This window comes from Taeniopygia guttata, chromosome 6 (assembly GCF_048771995.1).
Source record: "Taeniopygia guttata chromosome 6, bTaeGut7.mat, whole genome shotgun sequence".
Classification (NCBI taxonomy): domain Eukaryota; kingdom Metazoa; phylum Chordata; class Aves; order Passeriformes; family Estrildidae; genus Taeniopygia; species Taeniopygia guttata.
Window position 1 is genome coordinate 4,834,643 of NC_133031.1, and position 22,288 is coordinate 4,856,930.

General features: G+C 43.1%; 1 protein-coding gene across 17 annotated transcripts in view; it reads right to left on the reverse strand.

Annotated features, from left to right (window-relative positions):
* Nucleotides 1-22,288, reverse strand: part of PCDH15 (protocadherin related 15) — a 617,117-nt gene that overhangs the window by 87,915 nt on the left and 506,914 nt on the right. For all 17 annotated transcript variants that reach the window (XM_072930869.1, XM_072930868.1, XM_072930871.1 and 14 more), the window contains 3 exons: nt 16,373-16,501; nt 3,727-4,032; nt 2,191-2,415 (listed from right to left, as the gene is read on the reverse strand). In XM_072930869.1, coding sequence (XP_072786970.1) covers nt 2,191-2,415; nt 3,727-4,032; nt 16,373-16,501 — 660 coding nt within the window. The remainder of the gene's footprint in view (nt 1-2,190; nt 2,416-3,726; nt 4,033-16,372; nt 16,502-22,288) is intronic.

Genomic DNA, 22,288 nt, shown 5'->3' on the forward strand with positions numbered 1-22,288 from the left:
TTAAAGTAATTACTCAAAGCCCAGTCCCTAAATAAAGGGAAAGCTCAGGAACTATTCAGAGGAAACACATCCAGTTCTACAGCAGGAGCAGAAGATGCTGAGTGGGAGGGAAAGAGTGGCCTGTTCTTGTTCTCACTTGGTTTCAAGACTCTGCACCCTGCTCCTGCTGCTCTGACTCTTGATCAGCCTTCTGAGGTGTCTTGAGGATCCTTCCCATCTCAAATAGGGACTGCACAAGGTTTTACCTTCACTCTCCACCCTCTCCCCTCACCCCTATGAATTTTGTATCTGGAAAGTTCATCTTTAAGCTCAAATTAGACCATCCAGACACCTCTTGTGACCAATGTTCAAAATATCTGCCAGCTGACATAAAACCTGCTGATGACATCTGCCCAACACATTGAGATATTCAATCTGTTTTTTTCCACAAGTCCTCCTCCATTCTCTCAAGTGCCACTCAAAATTCCCCTGTCCTACCTCTCACTCCAAGCTGGAAGCTAAGCACCATCTTTATCTCAGCATTTTAATAATATTTGATTGTGTCCCCTGATCTGTTGCAAAACTCAGCCTGTCACTGAGTATGAAAACACTCACCACTTAAACTAGATTTATTTTCTTTCTCATTTAAAGTATGCCCTGCTTGTCCTCCCTCCCAGGCCCTATTCTGCCCCCAGCCAAACACCTTTTGCTCCAAAATTGTTACTTCTGGCTCCAGCCTGGTATTCCAGCCTCTCCAAAGCTTCATCATGCTCCCATTTTGTTGCTCATGTGTGGAAAGAGTTTCCAGGAGACCAAGAACTGATTTTTTTATCCTATTAATCCCCTCCCTAAATTCCCTATTCCCTCCTTTGAATGTGCACAAGTTGGTACACTGAGGCCGCTGAGCTGAACTGCAATTTTCCCTGACATTAATTAATACAATCAACCACACAATTAGACAACAGCTTTTCTCAAAACAAAATCCTACCCAAAAATCTTTAAAAAACCCCAACAAACCCACCCAAACCAACCCAAGCTATTCTTTCAAAAATTCAATGTGCTGGGAAAAGGTTTCTTTTAGGAAAAAAACTGAAGTTTGAGCAACTTGTTCTGTAAAAGTCCAACAGAAGCAGCTCTGGGAATGATGGAAAAGCTCATTCCTCTCAATGATGTGGAATGTGCTGGGGAAAAGCAAGGATTTGTCAGGAACAGGTGACCTGCATCTCACACTGAGACATTTTGCGAACAGAGAGGCATCATAGAAGCCTTCTGGCATTGTCACCAGAGCTAATAATGGGCGGCATTTACTGTCCTAAAAGAATTGTGAGCTCAGTAGAGACTGACAAACAGAATTACTCAAAACCAAGTGGCAATTCAAGCACCTGCAGAAACAGAAGAGGCTAAACCCCTATGACTGCCAAATGCTTTTCACAGAACATTTAAACTGAACATTTGTGAGCCGTGCTTTTGGTCCTGCTACAATTTTTGCTCCTTCACTAATATCTGAGCAATTAAAGTCTCTCTTCTCCCACAAAAACTCAAGCAACTGCTCCAAAGGACAGAATGACTGACAGAGCTGCACCTTTGGGAATGCCAGGGGTAGGATTAAGGCATCTGAGCTCTCCTCTCCTCTTGGACCCAGACAAATGAAGATGGGAAAGTGTTTTAGTCCCAGCTAAAACACTCTCCATTTGTGGATCATTCCCAAACAGACACCAGCACCCCTGGGGAGGCCCCTGAAACCCTGAGGTGAGGCTGTAACTCACTGCAGTTCATGGTGCAAGACACTAAATCAGGCTGCTCCTTTGCAGAGCTGGATTTTCCAGCAGCAGAATCTGGAATGTGCTGTGCCACACCAGCACTCAGTGCACCCCAGTGGGTCTTAAAATCACGATTTGTGGGCTGGAAAGTGATTATGTCACTTTTGCAAACAATTCCACGAGGGGTTTATTCTTGCCTTTTAGAGATTCTAAAGGACAAAATGTCTGTATTTGTGTCAGATGTTCTTTGATTTCATAAATCCAGGATTTAACTAAGTAATTTCACATGGGGAAAACAATTACAGCTGTTATAAAGTGTGTGTTTAGCTGAAAAGAATAAGACTCATGCTAGTGAGGTGCAGGAGAGCAGAGAGTCCTGGTGTTTCCTAAGGACACCTGCATGGTGGTGGGATATTCTGGCACACTGCTGGCTGAGGAGTGACCCCTTTACCTTGACTCTGACGGTGACAGTGGCCAGCCCAGGAGGCATCGTGCCCTTGCTGTCAAAGGCTTCCACGAGGAAGGTGAAGGTTGCCTCTGTGTCAGAGAAGGATTCATAATCCAAGGATTTCCGGAGCGACAGCTCTCCCGTGTGCCTGTTCAGGGCAAAATGCTGCCGGGCTTCCTCCGTGCGGATCCGATAGTTCACATCTGCACCCAGGTCCACGTCCTTGGCCTGCAGGGAACAAACAGAGGGGCAACAAACAAAATCCATCCTCACAAAATAGCCCTCTGAGATGTAAAGGGAAAACTGTGGTGGATGCCTTGAGTTTGGTTGTGTTGTTGTAATTGTATTCCATGTGCACAGACAAAAGGAATGAAGAATTCACTGAAGGTTCAAGCTGTGAGAAATGAGTACAGTGGTTCTGGAGAAATGGCAGTGGAATCTGAAGCTGGTCTTTGTTCTGTACCCTGAGCACATGCTATTGGCCTCTGACAGGATCACAGAATCCCCGGATGGTTTGGGTTGGAAGGGACCTTAAACCATCCAGTGCCACTCCCTGCTGTGGGAAGGGACACCTTCCACTGTCCCAGGCTGCTCCAAGCCCTGTCCAACCTGGCCTTGGGCACCTCCAGGGATCCAGAGGCAGCCACAGCTGCTCTGGGCACCCTGTGCCTGCCCCTTACTACTATCTTAAAGAACTATTCCTTCCTAACATCTGATTTATATCTCTCCTCTTTTAGCTTAAAACTCTTCCCCTTGGCCTATCGCTGTCTGCCTGTTGTACACAGTGGCAAGGAAGGTTTTGCTGTTTCATTGTTTGTTTTCATTAATTGCTATAATTTCTTAAATAACCTTATCTTTAAAGGTTTTTTTTTGGTACCTGGCTAGAGGCCAAGCATTTTTCAGAATCACAAAATCCCAGAAGGGTGTGGATTGAAAGGGACGTCAAAGCCCATCCAGTTCCATGGGCAGGGCCACTTCCCACTATCCAAGGTTGCTTCAAGCCTCATCCAAACTGGCTTTGGACATTTCCAGGGATCCAGGGGCAGCCAGAGCTTCTCTGGGCAAAAAAACTTACCCTCATGCTCCAGTTCACAATCTTTTATTTCAGATGTCGGTATTGGACATGAAATAAGTATACAAGTGCTTGGTAAGTTTAAAGGTCAATACAGAGAGTGTTTTATTTGAGCAACTGGTATTTATAGAATTTCAGAGGTGACTGTGGATTTGAGGATGGAATTACCACCTCTCCATCCACACTGGTCAAACCAACAGTCCATCAATTCTCTCTTCTCACAAAGAAGAATGCAAAACAATTATTATTTACATGAACAGTACGTGAGAACTCTAGTAGAAATATGTAAACAGAGCAGAAGTCTGAAGAAGTTTTATGAGAACTTTAAGACTTTCAAAAGAACTATAAAAGAAAACTTAACACTTTTAAAAATCAAGACAACATCCAGTCTCACTGCCAAGTTCAATAAGAACCCTGAATACAGCAGAACAAACACGCACCACCTTCACCCACCCACGCCTCCTTACCTCCAGCTGCAGGAAGACAGTTCCTGGTGGGAGATTCTCTGGCACACAGACCGTGTAGGAGGCGTTGGTGAACACAGGGCTGTTGTCATCAATATCCAGCACCTTGATGGCCAAGGTGAGCGTGGAGCGCCGGGGGTCCACAGCTCCGTCGGTCGCCTCCACGATGAGCTCGTAGTAATCCCTCACCTCCCTGTTCAGTTTCACTGCCGTGTAAATGCTGCCGTTGGAGGTGATCCGGAAGAGGTTGTTGAAGTTGGCCAGACTGTAATGGACCTGCCCATTAACCCCAGCATCTGCATCTGTAGCCTGCAGAGACAGCAGGAAAATCATGGATTAATGCACAAATTGCAAACCCCCGAGGGAGATGCCCACAGGACAGAAACCAGGTGAGGCAGGGAAGGATTCTGCCAAATCTGTGGTGTCTGGGGCAGCCTGCCTCTGTCTGAGCTTTGACTGAAGATAAAACATCCCACAGAAACAAATGGCTCCATTCCCAGTGACAGAAGCCAGGCTAAGTGGATCCCAGCTGGATTTCTTCAGGAGAAAAGGCACATTTAGCTGCTCAGCCTTGGAAACCTTTGACAGGACAAGAGGACACAGCCTCAGGCTGTGCCAGGGGAGGCTCAGCTGGGACAGCAGCAGGAATTTCTCCATGGAAAGGGTGCCCAGGCCTTGTCAGGGGCTGCCCAGGGAGCTTTGGAGTGCCCATCCCTGGAGGTGTCCCAGGAAGGGCTGGAGGTGGCACTCAGTGCTCTGGGCGGGGATCAGACACAGGCTGGACTCAATCCTTAAAAGTTTTTCCAACCTAAATGATTCTGGGATTCTATCTTATGATTCTCTGAACTTCAACAGAGGATGAATTTGATGCTTGTGAAACCAAGCCCTCAGATAATTCTAATGCTGAAGGGTATTCAGGATTGGGTGGTATCTAAGAGCAATTTTTATTTAACACTCATGTAGTGTTTCATTGCTGCCCAAATCCTTATGGAATATGAATTTAGATGAAGGATGGATGCAGACAGACAGAAGAAACACATGAGTTAGAAAGTTTCTTTTCACTTAACACATTTGTCACACTCGGTGTTATTTTCATCACTGCTCTCTGAAGAACTACTTAAATTTCTGTTTTGTTCATCCTGTTCTTCAAACCCAAGCATTAGCACATTTCATCCTTATTCTTCTGTGCTCACAACAGGCTGATGATTGCCACAGAAAACCATCTTGATTTCTTTAGTTGGTATCTTTGTTCTCACACACTGAACCAAGCCTCAGATTTCAGTGTCAGCCAAATGATTCATGTTATCACCTAATTATAGGGATGGACAAAATTAATAGGTTTTCATAGAGTTCTCAGATTGAAATGCTGACCTGTTATTTTGCCTCCTTTTAATTAAATTAGGGCATGATGAACAAGGTTACCAAAATCAAACAAAGGGCACTCTGCCCTACTCTATGCTCATTTATTTGCCTTTATGAATGACATCTGGGAAGATCATAAGAGATTTGCATGTTTTGTTTTCACAACAGTTGCTGGGAATGCTTAATTCTGGTGATGGTGTTCATTGTAAGGCTTGGTAATGAAACCATTTATCTTGCTAGAAATCAATTAAAAGCTAATTAAAATTGCTAATAAGGAAAACAATCACTGTGTTTCTTCCCTGCATCATGACCATGTGCTAAGGAGGGTTTGATACAACTTCATTCTGACTAGTCCATAGGTATATGGCATCTTTCTAATTCACATCTGTCAGCTGGATTTGCTTAATTTCCAATCAATTCAATTTCCTCTGTAGAAATAACAGATCTAAAAAATAAACAGACAAACAAACCAAAAAGCCCCAAAGGAATCTCCAAAAGTAATCTGAAATACGCCTTTAATTGTAAACCATGACAAAAAATTCTCATGAGACAACAGTTTTGCATCAGGTTAGTTTGGAAGCATGTTTTAGAATAGATAAATTTCTTGTTTAGGAAAGTAAATGAAAATTACTTCAAATATATGGCAGACTTTGCAACAGGGTTCCTAAAAACATGACTATGAATGTTGTGAACTCATTTGTGCACATCCTTAGACAGAAGCACCTGTGCCACATTCAGTTTTGATTTGAACACCTTTGCAGGATGGATTGGATTCACAGAACCCCAGGATCTGAGGCTGGCAAATCCCTGCCAGCCCGTGGAGTCCCAGCTGTGCCCAGTGCCGCCCCAGTCATCCAGTCTCAAGGCAGTTTATTGCAAGTTATCTAAAAGATTTTCTTCTTGAGCTGCTGTGGTTTGCTCACAGCTCAGGCAGAGGCACAAACACACCCTGACATCCTCTCTGACTCCCGACTGCTTCTTCTCTCCCCGCCCATGGCTGTGCTGTCTTTTATATGGTACATTACGTGTTACATGTTTATAGTTTTCCCCCAGTGCCTGTTACCTATATTAAATGGTGCTTTTCTACTCTAAACCAATCTGTGAGTGCCAACATCACCAAGAATATGGAGGTAAGGAAGGAGAAAAAAGGAGGACAGGGCAGGCCCAAATCCCTCCATCTTAAAACTTCTGACCCCCATGTACAAAACTAAAACCCCCCTGTACAGCACTCAAAAATTCTTCCCTCTACTTTGTGACTATTTCTACTCTAATATCTAAACTTTTGTGACTTCTTGTTCTTCCTGCAAGATTGGTAAATAGTTCCATGGCTCAAATCCAAAATCACAGCTGTTTCCAGCTGCCTTCCAGGGTCTCAAATGCTTCTGCCATGGACCCAGGACATCCAAAAATGTCTGAGGGACATTTGGAGTTCCGACAGGGCTCTTCACAAACTGACTGAGGGTGCACTTGATCCTCTCATCCAGATTCTTGATAAAAATATTAAACAGGTATTTCCACAAAGAGCAGCAAGCAAAGCATCATTATTAAATCCAATTATCTAATTGGGATTATACCACCATAACACTGGTGAAGAATTAACATTTTTATCACTATAAACTTGGAAAGAGATAATGTTCTCTTTATGGATAAGAAAGAAAAAGAGTTTAATCTGTTTCCTAAAAGAATCCTGTCTCAAGGGTGCACAACTGTTTGCACATGGAAATAATTTCCCAGAGCCTCTTGGAGCCTGTGGGAAGCAGCTCCTTGGACAAGGACTTGCTCTTGGTGTGGACACTCTGTCCCTCTTTATAGTCATCACGTTGCACCAAAATTGACAACTTTAACCCCAATTTCACCCCCAGATCTGTCACCAACCGGTACAAGACTTGCCAGGAAGTGAGGGAACTGGAGGCAGCACAACCCTCAAAGGACACTGGGGACACAGGCACCACAGAAACTGAGACCAAAAAACATAAACCAGAATAAAAAAAAAACCAAAGAGGAGAGAACTAACAAAAAGAGGTAAATTACAAAAGGAATAGTAGAGTTTCCAAGACAGGACCATAGTGTCATTGCATCTCGAATGCTGGCCCATTCCTACCTTATCCATCTCACTGAATCACAGAATTCCAGAATGGTTTGGGTTGGAAGGACCTTAAATCCCATCCAGTGCCACCCCTGCCACAGGCAGGGACACCTTCCACTGTCCCAGGCTGCTCCAAGCCCTGTCCAACCTGGCCTTGGGCACTGCCAGGGATCCAGGGGCAGCCACAGCTGCTCTGGACACCCTGTGCCAGGTCCTGCCCACCCTGCCAGGGAACAATTCCTTCCCAAAATCCCATCCAGCCCTGCCCTCTGGCAGTCTGAACCCATTCCCTGTGCGCTGTCACTCCAGTTCCTGTTGCAGGGTCCCTCTCCAGCTCCCCTGTGTCCCTTCAGGCCCTGGAAGGAGCTGTGAGGTCTCCACATCCCCTTCCCTTCTCCAGGCTGAGCAGCCCCAGCTCTCCCAGCCTGGCTCCAAAGGGAGATGCTCCAGACCCCTCAGAATCTCCATGGCCTCCTCTGGACCTGCTCCAGCAGTTCCATGCCCTTCTTATTTTGGGAGAAGCAGAACTGGGCACAGAATTCCAGGTGGGGCCTCACCTGAGCAGAATAGAGGGGGAGCATCCCCTCCCTCCACACTGTGGGATGAGCCCAAGATACATCTCCTGGTGTTTATCCAGAATCAGGAAAAATGTGTCCATCCAAAGAGACAGAGCAAATACTGCTGCTATTCTGGTGACTCCTCACATCTCCAGGATGATTCTTATTTCCATCTCTAATTCATTAAGTACTGCATGATAGAACAAACATGGAAATCTGGGAATATGGATGACTTACTACTTTATTTCCCAGAAAATACATCCCACATTTATTAGAGATGCAATCACCTACAAGGCGCCTGCCTTTACCTGGTGTGGTAAATTCAGATTTTTGTTACCAGCTCTGCTTCCACATCACCAGGAAACCCTCAGGAATATAAAGCAATGGTGTTCCAGAGTAACAAATCATCTCCTACCATCTCAAACAGCAGGAAAACACAGTCCTGGGAGATGGGAGTGACTAAGACACCTCTGAAGGATCATTAACTCTGAAATATAATGACAAGGGCTTGAATGTCAATAATATTCATTATATCATTATCATCCTTTGCAAAAGAAACCTCCTATTGTATCCTCAACTCTTGCTCACTATGGTAAAATGATTTATGCAGGTTAATTGAGGATTTGTGCCTGGAATGTTGGAGCTAGAAAACATCAAAGCAATGTTATTATTTCTACTTGTCTCCAAATCAGACACAAGCACGGTGGGTATCCCTCGTTCCTGAAGGTTGAAACATTTCTTAGGGACCACTGCCACAAAACCAGATTCCTTCAGTTTAAATTTCCCTTTTTCAGGAGCAAAAGTTCCCCATAATCCCTACCCAAGCCAATCAAACTTCTGATTTTGGACATCTCCCCCAGTATTCCACAGCTCAAGGTAGGAATTGTGCTGGATGATCTGAATGATGCTGTTGGTGAGAATTATTGTTCTCATGGCAGATAACATGATTCTTTTATACTAGAGGTTTAATAGGTTTATTATTGAGAGTTTAATGGGTTTATTACTCTGGGTTGGAAGTATTCCCAAGTCCCTCATTTATGTCAAACAGAAAATCAAGTGTGGGTAGGAGTGTTAGATTGGATTTTGGACTTGTTTTGCAGGGAGATTACAGCTGGGCCCACAGGACAAAATTAACATCTCCCAGATGCAGTCAGAGGCCACAAATATCTGAAATGTGCCCGACCTCTTTGTCATAAACCAAATATTTATAAGTATTTTAAGGAGGGAACATCAGTCATCCATAAAACTTTGGACTTTCCTTCTCTTCTAAAGTTCTAGAAGGCTTTTTCTCTCTTTTGTTGTTTCTTGACAGCTTTTACACAGCCTATAACTTTTAAATTTTCTTAGATGGATGGAGCAGCTCTGCTGGGAGGAAAGGCAGGGAGAGCTGGGATTGTTCAGCCTGGAAAGGAGAAGTTTTGGGGTGACCAAATTGTGGCCTTGCAGGGCCTGAAGGAGATATAAGAGTCATGAAGAGAGGCTGTTTAAAAGGGATGGAGTGCCAGGACACAGGGAATGGCTTCCCACTGCCAGAGGGCAGGGATGGATGGGATATTGGGAATTAGGAATTGTTCCCTGGGAGGGTGGGCAGGCCCTGGCACAGGGTGCCCAGAGCATCTGGAGCTGCCCCTGGATCCCTGGCAGTGCCCAGGGCCAGGTTGGACTTTGCAGCTTGGAGCAGCCTGGGACAGTGGAAGTTTTCCCTGCCCATGGCAGGGGGTGCAACTGGGTGGGATTTGAGGTCTCTTCCCACGCAAACCAGTCTTTGATTCTTTGATTTTGGCTGTCTTGCAGTTTCAAGGCAAATTCTGCCTCCTTGAGACCCAAGTGCACACACATCATTTGGAAAAATCCTGCAGGTTGTGTGGATATCCTCCAGGAACTTCAACATCCTACTGAACTCCCAGGTCATGGCAGCTTATCCTTCACTCCACTCAGAGTAGAATAAAGAAAACACCCTGTAAATTTTCAAACACTGACATCATTTTCAAACACTGCCCTACTTTTAGATGAGCCAGAAGAATCCTGGATGATTACTTCCATGGTCTCTGCTAATTCCAGTGCACCTGGAGGGTTAATTCCAAAACCAATTAAATGTGCTTCCAAACAAAACCGCACATTAAGAGCAGCTAAGCCCTAAGAGCAAATATAAATGAAAATAAATGAAAATCCAAAAGCTCATGGCTGCAAGCCCATCACTGGATGGGCTGGTGATCCTGCTACATGAGTTAATCACATTTTAATGCTTCATAGCTTCAACCAGCCCAGCTTTCTTCAGCCTGGCACACAACAAAATCCTAACCTTGGAGACTCGGTTGTCCTTGAAGGATGATTTAAAAATTTGGGTTTTGATGATTGTGTTCTTTGGCAATGATATGATCAAGAGATTAAACCAATGCATTTGCACACCAGAAAAAACTAAAACACCAAAAAAACCTCCCAAACCAAAAAACTTTCTAAATCACAGATGGAATATACTGTTTAAACTCTGCACATTTATCTGGGCTCCCAAATATTTCTCTAAAGTTATGTTTTGGAATTTCTCTTGACTTTGAATTGGAAGGGACTTTAAAGCCCATCCAGTTTCACCCCTGCCATGGGCAGGGACACCTTCTACCATCCTAGGGTGCTCCAAACCCTAAAGTCCAGCCTGTGCTTGGACACTGCCAGGGATGGGAATCAGGCATCAAAATCCTAAAAGGGCATGAACCAGAGACATGAAATCACTGATTCAAAAGATTTTGTTTGGCATCAAGCTGAAAGAGATAATAGGGCTTAAAGGCATCCCAAAATGTAAAGTGTCAGCAGACAAAACCAGAATTCCTTTCATGGAAAATCCCTGGACTCTCAACAATCAACTTCCATGAACAAGCTGATAACAAATATCAGTATTTCCACTCCACTAAAGCACAAATATTATCTGGAGGGCAAAGATGCAGATGAATGCACAAATATAATAAATTCTGGGAACAGGGAAGACAAGAGCACAGCTTTTGAAATCCCTTTTATTTAAGGGGCCACTTTATGGGTGGCAAGGAGCTTTTTTAACCTCTTTGATCTGTGCCCAAGCTGACCTAAGTTCAAGGAACAGTGGAAAGAGATGAGGAACTGGCTGCAGCCATTGCTGCCAAATATACACCAGGAATTCCGTGGTGCCAGCAGGAAGAGGTAATTCTGTGCAGCACTGATGGTCTGGAATGGAAATAAATAGCCCAAATCTATGACCCCACGTCTTTCTCCTGATGCCACAGCTTTGGACTTGAGACATCAATCTTGTTCTAAGGGGAACTTGCCTGTTAACAAACATAAAAATCCAACTAGAAGCACATGAAATTCTTTCTGGGACCAGCATCTTCATGAGGACCTTGAGAGAGACACTGCTAAAAGCCTTATTAAAGTCCTTTCTATCCTTCCTGGGGACAAATTCCTTAATAAACTGAAGGAAATGATACCACCAAGGTTCTCTCCCAATGATCCTGTGATCATCCAGCCACTTACAAGAAATTAAGTCTGAACTTTCTCTGGTTGGAATTCACCTGCCACATTCTGATTCTCTGATTTTGGGGTCTGGATAGCTTTTTTATGGATTCTGATTCAAATCCCAGCTTCTCCTGCTGGTTTTACATCTGTGACATGAATTCAATCTGCATTGTTAGGCACTGGGTCATGCAGTGAGCAGGAGTCCTGGACTCACTCTGGGTATTTGAGATTTGTTCCAGAGCATGTGATTTTACTCTTTCCCAAAGGCTCAAGTCCTTGCCCTCCTGGATTGTTCTCTCCTGCCATTAAATCCCCTTTTTTCTTGGATTTGTTTTATCTCTTCCACCTCTAATTTTAATTCCTTTTCCTTCTGGATTGTCCTCTCCTGCCAATAAATCTCCCTTTTTTCTGGGATTTCTCCTTTTTCCTCCATCTCCAATTTTCCTTCAAGTTGTCTTAAAGTCCAGGAAATTTTGGGAATTTAATTTCAGAAGCCTGTATCTTTAACATAAGCAAGGTGTCATTTGCAGTGCAGGTTTTGGGAAATCACACCCTTCACACTGAAAAGAAGGCAGTGGGGATTTAGGAAAACTCAAGATTCCTTTCTAGACTTTCCCACAAGATACTGTAATATAATAAAATAATAGAATCACAGATGCTTTGGGATGGAAAGGACTTTAAAGCTCATCTCATCCCAACCATTCCATGTGCATGGGCAATAATTCCTCACCAGTATTTTAAGGAGTTTTCCTGAGTATAGAAACACAAGAGGAGCTGCTTGTAAGAGATGTCCAGAGGTCATTTAGTCCAACACAACAAGCTTTACCCAACAGCCGTGAAATTTAAACTGGGCTTTAGATCCAGGGTTTATCACCTTATGAATTTATTAAATAAAAACAGAAACCTGTAAGAATTCACTGACACCCATGACAGAATGCTCTGTTGGGAAATAATTACATTTCCTCAGCATTCAGGAGAGCTAGTACAGTACAACCAAATTCCTCCAAACTTTCCCATCTTTTCCAGTAGGAAGAATAGGGCCATCCTAAAAAACATCTTTCATAAAGCATTTTTTTTTAAACTTAAAACCAAGCAGGTGACAGAGGTATCACACACCCTGCAAACTGCTCTCTTTAATGGAATTAATTTATCCTGTTTCCATTTTAGGGAAGATCCAAGGGCCAGTGATACTTGAGCACATAATTCTTATCCTCATTTTCCATCTTATTTCCTTCCTTGTGGCTATCTCTCCTTGATAGCAACACGTTCATGCTGGAGTTTTCACACAGTGCTGATCAATGACACCAAAATATCCAACAATAAATGAATTATGGGGTTGGGTAAAAGAATCTGGCTATAAATAAAACCTCAAGTGAATAAAAACTTCTGTCAAGGGATGTCTTTCCTCTCCAGGGCCCCATCAGCTCAACAGCTTTTTATTTAACCCTTTTTAGTCTGCAACAAACTGCTGGGGACTTCCCCTGCCCAAGGCTGTGAACACACCTGCAGATCAATATATTGATCCCTTTCCTAAGTCTCATTCCATCTTTTATACCTTTCATGCTCCTGGGAATGATTAAAAAGCAGTGCACAATGCAGATCATCCTGATGCCCCATCTCCAGCTGCTTTAGACTGCAAGAAAGTGCCTGAATTTCACTGTGGAGCTTTTGGATTCCTGGGGGCCCTCTGTGAAGACTTCCAGGCAGCAGCTGTGCTCCTGCCTTGCTGGGAATCCCCAGGATCAGAGGGGAAGCAGCAGCAGGGAATCCAACCCACCTCTGACTGCCCCAGTTTAGAGAACACAGTGTGAAATAAAAGGATTGGAAACACATCCGCTCCACTGGCAGCATTATCCTGTCTGGCTTTTGTTCTTTTCATCTTCAGGAGGCTCCTGGAATGCCCACAGGCAGCACTCCTGTGCCAGTGCCTCCTGCAGCTCCAGCTGGCAGCAGAGCTGCTGGAGAGGGAGAGCACTTCCAAGTGTGGATATTGCCTGCCTGCATGGAATAAATGCTCTAAAACCTTTTCCTACAGGAAACCTCTCACTACCTTCCTGCTACATCTCCTTGGGAAAGCACCCCCCCAAATATTATCAAAATCCTTATGAGAATCCATTTGGAAATCCAGCTTTCCCACATGAAACAAAGCAGAGCATGGAAATCTCTGGTCTGTGGCAGGAGTTCTTCCTGGGAGTGTTCAGATTGATTTACACCCCAAACTGCTTAAAATCCTCATCCCTGGAAGTGTCCAGGGCCAGCCTGGACAGGGCTTGGAGCCAGCTGGCATGGTGGAAGGTGTCCCTGCTCATGGCAGGGCTGGAATGGGATGAGATCTAAGATCCCTCCCTACCTGCCAGAGCTCACCCTAGTTCGGGGTGGCTCTGTGTGGTGGAAAAGTCTCTCCTCCTCAACCTGTGCTTTCAACAAAAAGCTCAGAAGTCTTCAGTTGTTCGGTCTCAAGGCAGTTTATTGCAAGTTATCTAAAAGATTTTCTTCTCGGGCTGCTGTGGTTTGCTCACAGCTCAGGCAGAGGCACACACACACCCTGACATCCTCTCTGACTCCCGACTGCTTCTTCTCTCCCCCTCTGCCCAGGGCTGCTGCTGTCTTTTATATGGTACATTATGTGTTACATGTTTATAGTTTTCCCCCAGTGCCTGTTACCTATATTAAATGGTGCCTTTCTACTCTAAACCAATCTGTGAGTGCCAACATCACCAAGAACATGGAGGTAAGGAAGAAGAAAGAGGGAGGACAGGACAGGCCCAAATCCCTCCATCTTAAAACCTCTGACTCCCATGTACAAAACTAAAACACCCTGTACAGAACTCAAAAATTCTTCCCTTTACTTTGTGATTACTTCTACTATAATATCTAAACTTTTGTGACTTTTTGTTCTCCCTGCAAGGTTGGTAAATCGTTCCATGGTTCAAATCCAAAATCACAGCTGTTTCCAGCTGCCTGCCAGGGTCTCAAATGCTTCTGACATGGACCCTGACCCTCCAAAAATGTCTGAGGGACATTTGGAGTTCTGACACCTACCTAAACCACTCTGGAATTCTGACAATGGGCCAGGCACCCAAACCTCCTGAGTCAAAAATCCTGAGGGATCAAAGTAGTTGAGTACCTTTCCCATGGCCTCCCTCACCAGATTCTCTGCTTCCATGAGCAGCAGGGACAGATCTTGGGTTTTAAGGTTAAAATATCTTGCTAAATTTTTTTCCCCAGGTAAAATAGGAAGCTGACATTCCAAAGGGAAAAGGACACCACAATATCTATATTTTTATTTAAAATCCTCTGTAGGACTGCTTGGTCTGGCAGATTTTAGGTTTCTGTTTGAAATGAGTAAAAAGTTTTCTGAAAAGCAGCTTTGTTAATCAGTGGGCTAATTCTCAGTAGGGAAGACACACAACACTATAGGGATTTCTTCTTTTACCAGGCTATTCCCACTTAAAATAGCCCTTTATGTACATTTTATCCACAATAAAGCTTCCACACAAAATTTATTCCCATTAACACCACTCCCATACCCACTGTGGTTTTATCTACAGTGAAGCACAACACACCAAAAGCAATTTCAGTTTTTAAGAAATACCCTTAAACAACACAGCTACACCCAAACTCTCATCATCATTATTTCAATAACCTCACTGGAGCCAGGAAAAGATTCCAAATGCCCCAATTTCTCTTTTTTATACCACAGAATGGCATTTCCAATGGATATTCCTGTATCAATTTGCAGTTGTGAACATGAGACAGAAGAAATACACCCAGTATTTGGGCTATAAAGAAAAAGCTTTCTCCATCCAGGGATAAACAGGACAGGAAATGACAGAAGCAGTTTCTGTCACTCCAAGTAGGAATAAACTATCCCAAGACCACAATAAATATCTCCATTTCCACACAACTTAGAAATTGCACTAATTTCTAAACCAGGGAGCTTCGAAATTTAGAAGCCAGGGAGCTTCTTGTGGCAATTATTTGTTGTATTTTACAGTTCTGTCACAGCTAAAAATAGAAGCAAACTCGTGTTTGAGAAGATGACTGAGCCTTAAGGGCCCCAGCAAAGCACAAAACGGATTTGAGGGATATTTGGGACTGATTTGAAATGTTCCACCTGTGCCTTTTAGGATGCAGAATGAAAAACAGCCACACAGGAAGGCAATGACAAAAAGCAGAGCAATAATTTAACCATTTATCAAAACTGACTTAATTGCGCTGAGGGATCCTAACTTTGTCCAAGACCAGCTCTGATTTCTTATTAAATAATATAAGGATGGGAAGGAACATGATTATTATGGGTATTTAGGTTCCCATGGTACCCAAAATGTCCTGTTTTTCTGAAGCATCTGTTAAGGAGCAGCCATTTTCTTTTGATATGGTTGCTGCTGGGAAAAAAAGGCACATTTTCCACCTAAATTCCTGAAAAATGCTTCCCAATTCCTCATTTACCTACAGCTCCTGCTGGATCCAATCTTAGTGCAGCAGATATGAGACATTATATTCAACTTCTGGATTGAAACCCCCTCTAATTAATATTTTCTTCTTTCCCTTGAGTCAGGAAAAACAAACATTGCCAAAAAAAGTGATATTTTCCTCAAGAGACTGAATCATCATCCAGGAAACCCAATGTGTTATAAAAATTTACAGCTTCAAACCTTCAAATTAACATGTATCCCCTATTTTTATGTCAGGTCAGCAATTATTTCACTCAAGGATTTAACTGATTTTCCCCTTAATGGCCTCAAAATTTCTCTAGGTGTGACAATTTTCTACACCCAGGTGTCACTTGCTCAGCATGCTTGAATTCTATCTCAAAACAAATCTTTTAAAAATGTGGCAGCACTGCTTTGACCCTGTAAATCTCTTACCAGCACATTTTTACATTTTTACTTGAATTTCTCAAAAAAAAAAAAAAAAAAAAAAAAAAAGCTTTTTAATGTGCTATTTTTAAGTGACAAAGTGTTTTCAATATTTAGCAGAGAGAAGAAAACAATTCCAATATTTTATAGCCCCAAAACATGAATTTGTAACCACACATGGAGAGTTTGCATTTCAACTGAAGATACTTGGATGGGTTTTTGTCTAAGGCACAATTATTTTGTGCTCCTTTCTCATTGTCTTGACAGCTTGGGTAATAAAATACACAATTTTATTGACTTACCCTTACTTGACCAACAAAAGCATTGGCTTCCTCTTCCTGCACAGAGAGGTTTTTGGGGAGAAACATGTCAAAAACTGGTCCATTGTCATTGACATCTGTCACCACAATATTGACAGTAGCAGTCGAAGTCTAGGCAGAAAAAGAACATTTTGAAGAAATTCTCTTTATTTTACAGCTTCCCAGGTGACAACCTGCTGTTACTTATCAGACAGAATCACAGGCAATTAGATAATCAATTTTTTAAACATGTTTTTGTGAAAAGAGAAGTGTTTCAAGAGTTTATTTTGAATTTTTAGAAGACAAAACAAGCTCAAGAGTGACTCATATATAAGAAATGCATGAAAAATATCAGATATCTTTTAGTTTTTGCACAGTATTTTAAGGATTTAAGGAGTATTTGTTGTGAGTGGAAGGAAAAATCTGGAAATACCTAAATTTGCCAGAATGTGAAGAGGAAATTAGTGATTTATCAATCAAAATATGGCACAGTGATGATTAACAAAGCTGATTAAGTGGCATAATCATCCCGTATCATCCTCCTGTATCATCCTCCCCCCACCCCATTCTGATGCTCTATTTTGCAACCCAATTTTAACATCCCAGGTGGTGGGAACAGCAGAATTTACTGTATTTAACATAAAATGTCAACAAAACATGTCTGTGCTACCTATGGAAATTTTCTCTCCCAATCCAAAAGGTGGAGAAGTGTTGGCTCGAGTCACATCCCATTTCTCTGCTCCCACAGACTGAGAGCTCCAGACCAAAACCCCACATTGTTGTATTTAATAAATGATTGTGTTCGGTATATTGAATTTTTAAAACAATTCATCCAACTCAGTGTCTTAAAGTTAAATCTTGTGTGTTCTGATGCTTTGCATGAAACTCCTCTGATGGAAATTTGGGCCCTCCCAGCCAGAGAGCCCTGGAGGGGCTGGAGCGTGGCCAGGGAAGGGAAGGGAGCTGGGGAAGGGGCTGGAGCCCCAGGAGTGGCTGAGGGAGCTGGGAAGGGGCTCAGCCTGGAGAAAAGGAGGCTCAGGGGGGACCTTGTGGCTCTGCACAGCTCCTGCCAGGAGGGGACAGCCAGGGCGGGTCGGGCTCTGCTGCCAGGGAACAGGGACAGGACAAGGGGAAACAGCCTCAAGCTGTGCCAGGGGAGGCTCAGCTTGGACAGCAGCAGGAATTTCTCCATGGAAAGGGTGCTCAAGCTTTGGGAGTGTGGAGCCCCCATGCCTGGAAGTGTTTAAAAAATGAGAGAATGTGGCACTTTGCAGCTGTGGTTTAGTTACAAGGTGGTGCCTGGTCACAGGTTGGGCTTGATGACCTTGAAGGTAGTTTCCAACCATAAAAATTCCATGATTCCATGCAATGTTTATGACAGGACACTCACAGGAATGACACCCTGGAGATGTGACCCCAGAAGAAATCCCTTTGCCTTAGGAAGAACAAACAGAATCACAGAATCACAGAATAATGAGTTTGGAAGAGACCTCTAAGATCATCAAGTCCAACCTATGCCCTAACACCACAACTAGACTATAGCACCAAGTGTCAAGTCCAATCTTTTTTTAAACATATCCAGAGATGGCGATTCCACCACCTGCCTAGAAAGACAATTCCAGTATTTTATTATTCTTTCAGTGAAATATTTTTTTCCTAATATCCAACCTAAACTTTCCCTGACGTAGCTTGAGACTGTGTCCTCTTGTTCTGCCAGTTGCTGCCTGGTGGAAGAGAAACCTGTTTGAAATGGTACCTCACAGGCTTCATAGAGAAACCTGCAACCATCTTCCCTTAACAAAAACCCCAAAACAGCAAAATAAAGACACAAAGAAGAAAACTAAACCAAACAAAAAGTCTGAATGGAGATCTACATTTCCTGGTGCTCTACTGGTGTCAGAATCAGCTCCTCCCAGCTCCAGATCCAGCTGGTGTGCTTTCAGTGTCCCAAAGGCTCCCAACATCTGCATAAAAAAACTCCTCACTACTTAAAAAAACCAAAAATCCAGAGGATTTGGAACCAAGACAGCACAAGTTGCTCCCAGGCTGGCAGCTTCTGTTTACTGAGCCCCAGTTATTTGCTGATTGTTCCTGAAACTGCCATTTCCACATTCCATTTCTAAAACGAAAAGGCACTTTCTGCCTTCTTGTCCGCATAGAAGCCACTCCAGAACGTTTGCTCTGCTGTGATGCACGGAATGTAAATCAGCTTTTCCAAAGGTAGCTCAACTCCATGAAATTCAGGGAAATAAACACCCTCACATTTAATAAACTGAGGCAACGTGGTGTTAAATAACAATGATTTAAGGCAGGAACTCCCATTTGGAAAAGACTTCTTTTCATTCCAGATAATTTTCACAGGTTGTGGTTGATCATCTGCAGCATTTTGTCTCTGTGAGAGGATTTTATAAGGAGAAAGGGAGGAAGGAAAAGAAATGTTTAAGGTTTTTTTCCCCAAGTCTTGCCTAAGTATTTTCAGTATTTTTCACTTTCCTGGCCATTCTTTATTAATCTTAATACCCCCACCTCCATCAGCCAACACACCCAGGCCAGTGCTCCACTTGTGATATTTAAATATTCACTTCTGAATTTAAAGGGCAAGATTTTTACAATGAAATAATATTTTGCAAGGGAAAAAAAAAACACCTTATTGAGATGCTAAATACCAGAATTAGTTTGGGAAATTTTATCAAATGCTCCTCTCCCTAAACTTGCAAGTGTTTGTTAAAATAAGATCCTATCAGAAGACCAACACTTCAAATAATCCCTATTTTTATATGAGTCATAGTTTAGAAAATTATCAGATGTGAATGAATTCAGAAATCACTGTAATAAGACCAATATTTCAAATAATCCTCCTTTTTTATTAATCACAATTTAGCAAATGACCAACAGTGGGTGAAATCACAAGGAGCATTCAAAACAAATTCTGGGTTAGCAGCAACCCCCTGGGTTCTCTTCCTTAAAATCAGTAACAAACTCTGAAACTGAGAAGGGAAATGGGAATACTTCAAAATCTCCCTATTTCACCCAAACACAGGAAACATTTGTTATCTCACTGCTGTCTCAGCAATGCTCATTTTTACCATGAAGTGGGACTCACCTGTGTGTCTTTGAGAGCAGCACTTCTCTCACTACCATCAGAAAGTGCCGTGATCAAAGATTATTAACCAAAACCAACGTTTTTAGATCCCCATTAGATGGCTCCAAAGATTTGTTGAAGCTCCAACCTCAGATTGATATGCTGCTCTGAAAAATCTCTTATTTGACAACCAGAATGAATGGCAGGGGCTGCTCCAGAACTGCAGCACGGAGTAGGATTGGGAGCAACATCATCATCCCTGATGGGAATTACAAAAAAGTCACCAGACCATAAAATGCCACTGCCTAAATAAACATTGCCCATGTTCAGAGATAAACCAGAACCTCTTTTCAGCCTGACACTGTATCAGAACATATGGAAATGTGTGGAGGCCCTGGCACAGGGTGCCCAGAGCAGCTGTGGCTGCCCCTGGATCCCTGGCAGCGCCCAAGGCCAGGCTGGACAGGGCTTGGAGCAGCCTGGGACAGTGGAAGGTGTCCCTGCTATGGCAGGGTGGCACTGGATGGACTTTAAGGTAACATAAAATTAATGGAAACACACTTCATGTTGGAAAGGACCTTAAAGCCCATCCAGTGCCACCCCTGCCATGGCACTGTCCCAGGCTGCTCCAAGCCCCACTGTCCAACCTGGCCTTGGGCACTGCCAGGGATCCAGGGGCAGCCACAGATGCTCTGGGCACCCTGTGCCAGGGCCTGCCCACCCTGCCAGGGAACAATTCCTTCCCAATATCCCATCCATCCCTGCCCTCTGACACTGGGAAGCCATTCCCTGTGTCCAGGCCCTTGTAAAGAGTCTCTCTCCATCTTTCCTGGAAAGTGAATTCACAAATTTCCTAAAGAAGTATGAAAAGTTGCTGAGGTTTGTAAAGGATGCTAAAAGAGGCACAGAAACAACACAAATGGTGCTCACAAATATTTAAATACCCCTAAAATTCTGTAAAGATTTGGTTTCCTAAAATAATGAGATACACCTAATTCACAACTGGTTTTCCAGGGATACTCTTTATGCAAATCCAGTACAGGAAAGTTTGAAAACTGCTTTGCCTGGTTAAAAATGAGGCTTTTCTACAACAAAATCATCAAGCACAGTCTGGGACAGAATCCTAAAGCTATTCCTGGAAATTTAACCAAGGAAAAAGCCATCTCAGCCTCATATCAGGCATTTCCTATTCATTACTAGAGAAACCCTGCTAACTTCTTTTTTATAATGAACATAAATAAAAGATCCACAGCAGCAATTTATATGTTTCTGAGGGACCCTCAAATATTTCTTACATAGATAATTCTTCTCTAAGCAATAATTGTAAAATTTACATCCCCTGCACAAGTCCTAAGGATGCCAGGCCCTCATAAATGTTACGGATGATAAATCTGAAGGAAATTCCACTTTGTTCTTATTTTATTTGTGCCCTGCCATTTAAATTGGGAAGTTGGGAATTGATGAGAGCATTCTATGCCTTGGAGAGGAAACATTCCTGGCTCTGATGTTGAGCAAGTTTATTAAGTTGGACAAACTCTTAGACAAGCCTGTCATGTTCAGAGATAAGTAGTTTGCACATAATACAATTGGACGCAAAGCCTTTATCTGATCAAAAAAGAAATGGTAAATAATGCTGCTGATCTCCATATCAGGATTTATTTATATTCATCTCCAGAAAACTACATTTGAGTGGGGGTAGAATTAACAATTCTGTGATTCTATTTTCAGACCTTCTTTCCTTCCATAAGAAGTTTAAAAGAAGTATCACCCAACCCTCTCCGCCTTTCCTAGCTATAAAGAGGAAATTGCCAGCTGGACTGCAAATAAATTTTGGAGAGGAGACCCTGAGGCAAAGGGAAGTGTAATTCTGTAGCTTATCAATAATTACACTAATGAGAAAAATCCCAGTAAGCCTGGATATGAGACAAACACTGTCAAAACACCAAAATAAAGCCCAAAGGGAAAGCTCCCAAAATGAAAACCTCATACAACATAAAAGATAACAGAAAATATGAGTACGTCATGAGGAAAGGAGGAGAAAATCATGGACATTTAAGGAATGTTCTTGACAAACAGAATTGTTTAGGTTGGAAAAGTCCTCTGAGACCAGCAAGTCCAACCCTTCCCCAGCACTGCCAAGGCCACCCTGACCATGTCCCCAAGTGCCACCTCCAGCCCTTCCTGGGACACCTCCAGGGATGGGCACCCCAAAGCTCCTTGGGCAGCCCCTGCCAAGGCCTGAGCACCCTTTCCATGGAGAAATTCCTGCTGCTGTCCAAGCTGAGCCTCCCCTGGCACAGCTTGAGGCCGTTTCCCCTTGTCCTGTCCCTGTTCCCTGGCAGCAGAGCCCGACCCGCCCTGGCTGTCCCCTCCTGGCAGGAGCTGTGCAGAGCCACAAGGTCCCCCCTCAACTTCCTCTTAATGGGAACTTATTTATTTGTACCCCTTATTTAGGAATTACAACCCGCTCCAAATCTTGGATTGAAAACTGGGATCGATCTATTGCTTTGTGAGAATTCCTTAATTCACCCCTTCCCTTTTAGCACATGAAATCAAAGTCTTTATAAGGAATATTATCCATGCTAAGCCACACAAGCACTGAAAGTTTGGGAGGCTACTAAAGTTTGCTGTAATAAAAGAGCTGCTGTGGGAAGAAAAGCCTTCTCTTCAAGAGGAGGAAATCTGTCTGGACAAACTCCTCTTGTACAAACTCGAATTCACAGATGAGCTGGAATTTGTAAGGTTTTCTTATACAAAATACAGAAATTTTGAGGAAAATATCAACAGGCAGTGTCTCTAATTGGAGCTTGTAAAGAAAATAATGTGAGGAGAAGTTC